The sequence below is a fragment of the Alexandromys fortis genome, unplaced genomic scaffold, assembly GCF_014885135.2.
Source record: "Alexandromys fortis isolate MF-2015 unplaced genomic scaffold, M_Fortis_MF-2015_v1.1 scaffold_410, whole genome shotgun sequence".
NCBI classification, from domain to species: domain Eukaryota; kingdom Metazoa; phylum Chordata; class Mammalia; order Rodentia; family Cricetidae; genus Alexandromys; species Alexandromys fortis.
The window spans coordinates 317,226-325,371 of NW_026068310.1; the positions used below are offsets into that span (position 1 = coordinate 317,226).

An 8,146-nucleotide genomic window follows, 5' to 3' on the forward strand; every position below is an offset into this window, starting at 1 on the left:
TTGGTTAGAACATAGGTGGGTGGAGTAAACAGAAGAGAATTCTGGGAGAAAGAAGCTTAGTCAAGGAGTCGCCATGGTTCTCCCACTCCAGACAGACGCAGGTTAAGATCTTCTCTGGTAATCTACCTCGTGGGCTACACAGAATATTAGAAATGGGTTAGACAATATGTAAGAGCTAGCCAATAAGAAGCTGGAACTAGCCGGGCCAGGCAGTGTTTAAAAGAATACAGTTTCCGTGTAATTATTTCGGGGCATAACCTAGCCATGCGGGCAGCTGGGTGCCGGGGACGCAGCCCCGCTGCTCCTAATTCAACAACATTTAATAGTTCAGGGCAGCCTGACTTCTATTCTTTGGGGTAGAGCAGGCATAATTTATTTTACCAAAAATTAGTTTCATAAAAAATTTAATTTCAAGGTTTTTCCAGGGATATTCAACTCATCTCTTCCACCTACTACTCTGTCACTTTTTACAAAGGACGTGGGATTTTTGTAGATTTAGTGGAATTAGAAAACCAAGAGGAACATACAATCTTAAGTTTTCCTAGCTCACATTTAAAAAATTATTCTGTCTTTGCTGCCACTGTCTCTGAAAAATCTATTAAATCCTAAGAAGACATTGAGTCTTCAAGGTCCTGAGGCAATCTCCCAACTTCTAAGACTATCATTTCTGGCCATTGAACTGTTCTTTCTAAAATAGTCTTCCTGATCTGACATGATATAATTACTTAACTGATAATGGCTATTGGATTTTAAAATAGCTATTGTGTGATGTTATTAGGTTGGACATTACAGGAATAAAAAAATGTATGAGACATGGTCTTTGTTCTGATATCAAATATAATGGACCAATCAGAAAATAATACGTTCTGGCCCACAAAACAATAGAATAATAGAGAATTAATCTTGCATTGCAAGTATTTGTGGATAACACCAAATTCCAGAGCCACAGCACACTCTACTGGTTGGCAATGGCCCAGGGACAGAACTCGGGCTATCACAGAGTTGTTTCTTCACCTTTAGTGCCATGTGCTTGGTTCACTATCCATCTCTTTCATGTGCACCACTGTGCAGTGAGCCCATACCCTGCCACAGCATGCTATAGTCTGGGAGCTGTGGCTGCAGAGTATCTAGGGACTCTCCTCCTGTGTTTAGGTGATGACTTCCATTGACAGGCCATGTTGAAATCTCCCTGGTGCTACAATTCATAGCCACACCACTGAGAGCTGAGGGGTGACTGTATTTTTATATATATAACTAGTCTGACAGGAATCCTGCCTGTCATGTAGAAAACACCCAGAAAGTTTATCTGTTAGTATTATTAGTGAGTGAGATAAGATTGCTTTTCTATGATGAGAAGTTTGTCTTTAAACTTCATAATTCTGTCATTTCTTTTTTGGTACATAGAAATATAAAATCTTTTTACATTATTAGAGATTGATTTTAACGAATATCAAGCAAGATGCATATGAAATTTACAAACTAGCTCTGAATTCAGGCGGAAAGGTTCTCTCAATCTATAATGGAAAGAACTACAGTTTAAAGCAAATGTCCTTCACCTCTCCCCACTGCTTCTATATAACACTTTTTTATACATCGTCCATGCTCTCCTTTGAGATATATTTTGCCTCATGTTCAAATAATCTTAACTATCATGTAAATACTATGAGAACGTCTTCACATCCCAAATTTGTTCTCAATGTTATTTCTAATGAATGAAGTGTGAGTTTATGATAACAAAATAATCAAAAGAATCTCAAGATCTATGAATCAATTCTGAGCTTCCAGAAAGCTATTATTTATTGAGCTACAACTGGAGTATACTGAAAAATGGGGGCATTTTAGCTACAGAATTTACCACTTCAAGAGTGGAGGGAAAAACAAATAGGAAATATAGTTTGGGGCTAGGAGGGAAAGGGTAAATCAAGAGTTACCTGAAAAAAAGATTAGTTCTTCAGATCCAGAGGAAAGCATGCTATACATGTCGTCAGTAAAGTAAATAGTCTGCTGAAGTTCTAGTATAGACAACCCTAGAAGTATAATGATGACAGATTCTGTCCCTGGGCCTGTGTGAATAAAGCACTGGCAGCATCAGAAATAAGCTTGTTCAGTTGGAAGCATGCTCTTGGGGTGGTAGGAAAACAAGGCACTGATTCTGGTGACAATTCTCTCACCATGGTCCCTGGTAGTATCTATCTAGACTGTCAACAAAGAACTGTACCAAAACATATGACAGGAGATCCTGGTACAGGGTACAGTCCCAAGAAAGAAACACAGGAAGGAAGATGTTAAGAACAGCCTGAAGCAGAATACAAATCGCTCTCTACACCCCTTTAACAGTTAAAGACAGAGAGTTGATTATATTAACCTGGAGATTTTCTGATAAGGCAGGAGCATCATGTGACACCGAATTTAAAGCAAAATTCAATATATGTGCACTGTCTTTCATACTATATCATAGCAATTAAAACTACCACGTCATGGTTCTTCATTACTTTTAGCATCTGAATTATTGCTCTGACTTAGAGATTTATGTATTTAATCTGTTAGCTGTATAGTGTGAATAATGCAAAAGAAAAAGAATCATGGAAACAGGAAAAAATGCTGCTCTCTGTGGGTTCTCAGTATCAAAACCCTCCATTATATATTTTCACCTCTATATTTATATCCATCTCATACTGATAATTAGGTCAGTCCCACACCAAAAACCACATAATCTTTAATATGTCCAACACTGTTCAAAAGTCCAAAGTCCAATGACCATCTTTTATTTTAAGATTGATTTTTCTTTTAAATTATGAGTGTAAGTGTGGTGGGTCAGGGTATTTTATATATAAGCACAGTGTGACAGAAGACAGAGTCGGATGTGCTGATGCTGGGAACCAAGCTCCAGTCCTGGACAGGAACAGTGTATACTCCTAACTGCTGAGCCATCTCCCCAGCCTTAAAAAGATGACGTGGAAATCCCCTGTGTGGGACACTCTCTTTTCAAATGATTTTACACTGTTCTTCCTAGAACCTTCTGTGAGTGAGGGTTTAGCCTAAATATCCCTTCCTATTGTCCTCATGTAGAGTGTGCAATCACACCTTAACTGTACCAATATTGTTATCAGCTACAGTTTATTGGTATCCATACCACCCACTTTAACTACACTCAGATGTGTTTTCTCCATGAACTATTTACATGTCACATCTTTCTGCTCCAGTTTCTGCTTTGAAGACCTATTATAAACCTCACTAAGCACAATGAACAACATCCTGCAGCCTGATAGTTATGCTCTCTTGAAATGTTCTCCATCAAACCAGTCAGTCCACTGCTTTTTAGTTCACCACTATGCTCATTTCATTGTCAGAGAATTTGCCAGGATGTAGCATATGTAACCTCTTTTTTGTTTTTGTTTTGTTTTGTTTTGGTTTTTGGTTTTGTTTGTTTGTTTTTGTTTTTCGAGACAGGATTTCTCTGTGGCTTTGGAGCCTGTCCTGGAACTAGCTCTGTAGACCAGGCTGGTCTCGAACTCACAGAGATCCGCCTGCCTCCCGAGTGCTGGGATTAAAGGCGTGTGCCACCATTGCCTGGCTCATATGTAACCTCTTAATCAATGTCTGATACAATCCTTCTCACCCTCTGTGGCTACTGATCCTCTGTACTCCCACCAGAATCACCTACCAAATACGGCTTCCAGTTTCTTAGAATGTCTTACCTGACATTGTAAGCCAAAGATTTACAGACAACATGATCAGGTCTACAGCAGCAAGAGACCCATATCTTGGAATCAGTTTTCTGCCTTAGTTATTTTTCTCAACAATGCAAACAAATACCTGGTGAAAAACCTCTTAAAGATGGAAGGACATAGTCTAGTTCATGGTTTGAAGGGTTCCATGGGTATCCAAACTGTTGACAATGTGAAATGACACCATGAATACCAATGTATTGGACCACTTTCATAGTTCATGACAATGCCTGAGACATCCTATGGTAGTGGGAATGGCTCTCAGATGCAGTGGCAGTAGCTTGGGATGCTTGATCAAATCTCACTAAATCAGGTAGCAGAAAGAGATGAAGAAAGTGGGAAGAGCTAAAAGGATGGAGAAGGAGAGAGAGCAAGAGAGAAATCAGATATCAAAAACAAGGTCAGAAAGATGCTCATGCTATTTTAACTTAAGGCCTGTCACCCAGTGTTCCATTCCCTCATCCTAGGTTCCACAGCCTTAACTCTGCCACCAGCTGGGCACAAGGTGTTCAAGTAGAGAAGCTACTGTAGGCATCATATTGAAGCAGAGCAAGAAATTTCATTTGAAAACCTGTCGCTATTTGTATGGGGGGAGTGTATTATAAGACCAATGTGGGAAAGCCATAGGTAAAAATATTAATTTCCCTTTGCTCTCAGGAATCACAGATGAAAGCAATGAAAGAGACCGTACAACTCTGTTTGACGTCCGTTTTCCGTGATCAGCCTCCTCCTCTCAATCTCTTCCCATCAAATCCATCACAGACATTGCATCCACCCAGGACAATTGCTTCCAAGATTCCAGATTCGAGGACAAAAAGCGAGGTACATTTTTTCCATGTGTTAGCAGTGATGACTATTAGTGTATTATCTTTAAACTTCATTGTGTATACTCAACACATTGGGCCCATGTAGGACAACCAAGTCACTGAATGGTTATTAGGCAGCTCTCAGTAGAGAGTAGCTCAGTCTGCAGTTCCCATGACCACACAGGGAAAGCTGTCAGAAAGCAATAGTTTATTATCAAAAAGCTTGGTTTATAATCAGGAAATTTTAATTGTTTTCATTACAACAACAAAAAAATAGAAAAAAAGAGTCATTATTAATTTAAAACAAGTATTTGCATTACATTCTCATAAACAGCACAGCTAGGAGCCTTCTTTGGAGGCTTAAGCTACATCATCACAGAATACGCGCATTAAAAGTAAGTATATCTTATTCAGTCCATGAGAATCATTTTATAGTATGTGAAAAATTCTAACTTGAAGGAATTCACCACATAGTTTGTCAGTTAGATCATTATGTATTGGCTTACATTCATTTTTTTATTTATATCTTAAGGAATTTTAATGTGTCTCCATGTTTCAGAGCAACTGATTTGAAAGTTGTCTTAACAAACTTCCCAACAATCGATTACCATCAGAGGTTCAGTGGCTTCCTCCCCACTTTGTTTTGGTCTGTACAGAAACAGCTTGGTGTAGTCTATATGTAAATAAACTCAGATGGCCTGAAAGAGCTTTTGGAGAAAGGTTGTGCTCTTGGAGGAGCATCCTCCCTTGTCATTCACAGTTAGGATGTATGCTATGCACAGCAGCCTGACGTAGACATGCAAGGCTGTACAGGTAAGGTCTGAGACTTGAGCAACAGGGATACAGCATGAGTACTGCAGATGAGCTCAGTTCCTCTCTATTTTTTATTCTCCTTACTCTAGCATTGCTACTTGTGATTGTGGGCATAAAAGATTTATTAGTTTATGTAATCTTATGATATATTAACATATTGTCCTGCAAGAAATTCATGAAATTGTATTTACAGTGTTTCTTTTTATCACCTTTGCTCTTATTGTGTGTTAAAGAATATGTATAATTTCAAAGTAACTTTTTTCCATACATTTTTCCTGTTCTACTTGTGAAAATTTTTAGGTTCAAAATATTGGATTATTTATATCCCAAACAATACAAGCACATGAAACTGTACTGTTCTATGTTCATCAGCAAATTTCTTAAAATAGCCAAAAACACACTCCCCACAAAATGTAATACTGATGAGTAAGCCATGGCCTCTTTCCTCTAGTACTATGTCTGTAACAGACACAAATATCATCTAAAACTGGTGGCTTCCAGCCAAGTATCCCTCCAGTCTGGGAGTATGTGACTTTTGTCTCCAACTCAAACTATATTGCTTAAATGAATTATTAGAACTAAGTTTTTATGACCTTAGATATATTAAGAAAATTACTAAGGGTTACTTTTATTGATTTTCTAGGTCTAAATGTATTTCCTGTCATTGAAATTAATAAATATTTATTATCTTTCATGGTTTATCACAGAACAGAGCAAGGAGGATTTAGCCAAGCAGTATTCATATTGCTTATTTTTCAAAAACCAATAATAAAAAATCCAATTGTTTAAGTTGAGTTTCAATAAATCTAGGGTAATGTAATATGGAGTACTATGTTTTAGAGATTAGCATTAAAAGTTTGTCTAATGTTTATGTTTCATCTGTGTTCTTTGTCTTTTTAATAGTGGCAGAAATTGTGTTTTATGGGTGCTCAGGGCATAATCTCTACCCAGGCCCCAGCAGATAATATTGTTCTTAGTCCTGCATCATATAACGTGGTGTAGTGTGTATAAGAAAATCAAGCTCATCAGTCACGAACGACTCTTCCTCTATAAAAAAAAAAAAATAACATGCTTTGTGTATGAAGCCAGAGATTGAACACAGGGCCGTGAACAACCTAGGCAACGTTCTCCCATCGATCTACAGTCTCAATCCACACATTGTTTGTTTGTTGTTTATTTTTTTTTCAGGCAAGCCTCGAACAAAAGGCTTAAATTAGAACATTGAACTGGTTAACTATTAGAGAGAGTTTGTTGTAGCCCATGAAGACGTATGCCTGACACAGGTGCCTAAAGTCACTCTGCTCTGTCACTTTGGAATCCTGTCCTCTTGGAAGATCTGAAACAGCTATAGCAATACGAGGAGTTAAAATAAGGTTCTGTTTTCCATTCTGCTGCATCTGTTTTCATTGAAAAATAATGTACACAATGATGTCTTTCGTTTTCATGTTTCCATACATGTAAGTCTTTGTACATTGTTAAATAATCACACATTATAACTTTCCTTTCCCCTTCCCTCCTCCTGGTAGTCATCCTTCTCCATATCGCCTTTACCCATTTATCTCTATATTTATAATTTTAATCTATATATCTGTATCATTATCTATCTGTCTGCCAACACCAATCTATTATCTATAAGACATCTATCTAACCTATTATACAATATATATATATATATATCTAACCTATCTATACAATATATATTATATATATTGTATAGATATCCATCAATATCTATACAATATTTAAGGGGACAATTGCTATTTTTTCTTGCTGGGTCTGGCTTATATTGTTTAACACAATGAGATACAATTTTACACATTTTCCTGATGATAATATAATCCTGTTTTCTGTGTCACATATTCTTTTAATATTCATCTGTTGGTTGGCATTTAATTTAGTTTCATGTCCTGACTATGATGATTAGTTCCATAATTGAATCTGTTGTTCATGTATCCCTATAGTATGTAGACATCATGCATGCATCTCTGTGGTATTTAGATACAGAGTACTTGGGGCATATACCAGAAGAGTTGTGCTGGCTTCAACTTCTTGAGGAATTTTCATTACTATCTTCATACATTGACTGCAAATATCATAATTCCCACCATAAAGGAATAAATGTTCTTTCTTCATATTCTTACCAGCGTTTTGTTTTGACTGAGATGGACTCTATATCTACCTTTAAAAATATTTCAAACATGAATACCTCTTTCTTTTCTGTTTGATTCATCTGTTTGTTTATTTTTGAGGATTAATTTGTTGGATTCTTCATGTATTCTAGATTTTAATCCCGTGTTAAATAGATATCTGTCTGGGACTTTCTCTCATTCTGTCAGGTATCTTTTTTTCAATTTTTTTTATTTTTTTATTTATTAAAGATTTCTGTCTCTTCCCCACCGCCGCCTCCCCTTTCCCTCCCCCTCCCCCAATCAAGTCTCCCTCCCTCGTCAGCCCAAAGAGCAGTCAGGGTTCCCTGCCCTGTGGGAAGTCCAAGGGCCACCCACCTCCATCCAGGTCTAGTAAGGTGAGCATCCACGAAACTGCCTAGGTTCCCACGAAACCAATAGGTAGAGTAGGATCAAAAACCCATTGCCATTGTTCTTGAGGTCTCAGTAATCCTCATTGTCCACTATGTTCAGCGAGACCCGTTTTAACCTGGGCTTTTTCAGACCCAGGCCAGTTGGCCTTGGTGAGTTCCCGATAGAACATCCCCATTGTCTCCGTGTATGGGTGCACCCCTCGCGGTCCTGAGTTCCTTGCTTGTGCTCTCTCTCCTTCTGCTTCTGATTTGGACCTTGA

General features: G+C 37.8%; 1 protein-coding gene across 1 annotated transcript in view; it reads left to right on the top strand.

Annotated features, from left to right (window-relative positions):
- LOC126495075 (leucine zipper protein 2-like) overlaps positions 1-6,349 on the top strand; it is a 215,772-nt gene extending 209,423 nt beyond the window's left edge. The window contains exons 10-11 of the mRNA XM_050132671.1: positions 4,386-4,550; positions 6,251-6,349. Coding sequence (XP_049988628.1) covers positions 4,386-4,550; positions 6,251-6,349 — 264 coding nt within the window. The remainder of the gene's footprint in view (positions 1-4,385; positions 4,551-6,250) is intronic.
- The last annotated feature ends 1,797 nt before the right edge of the window (positions 6,350-8,146 follow it).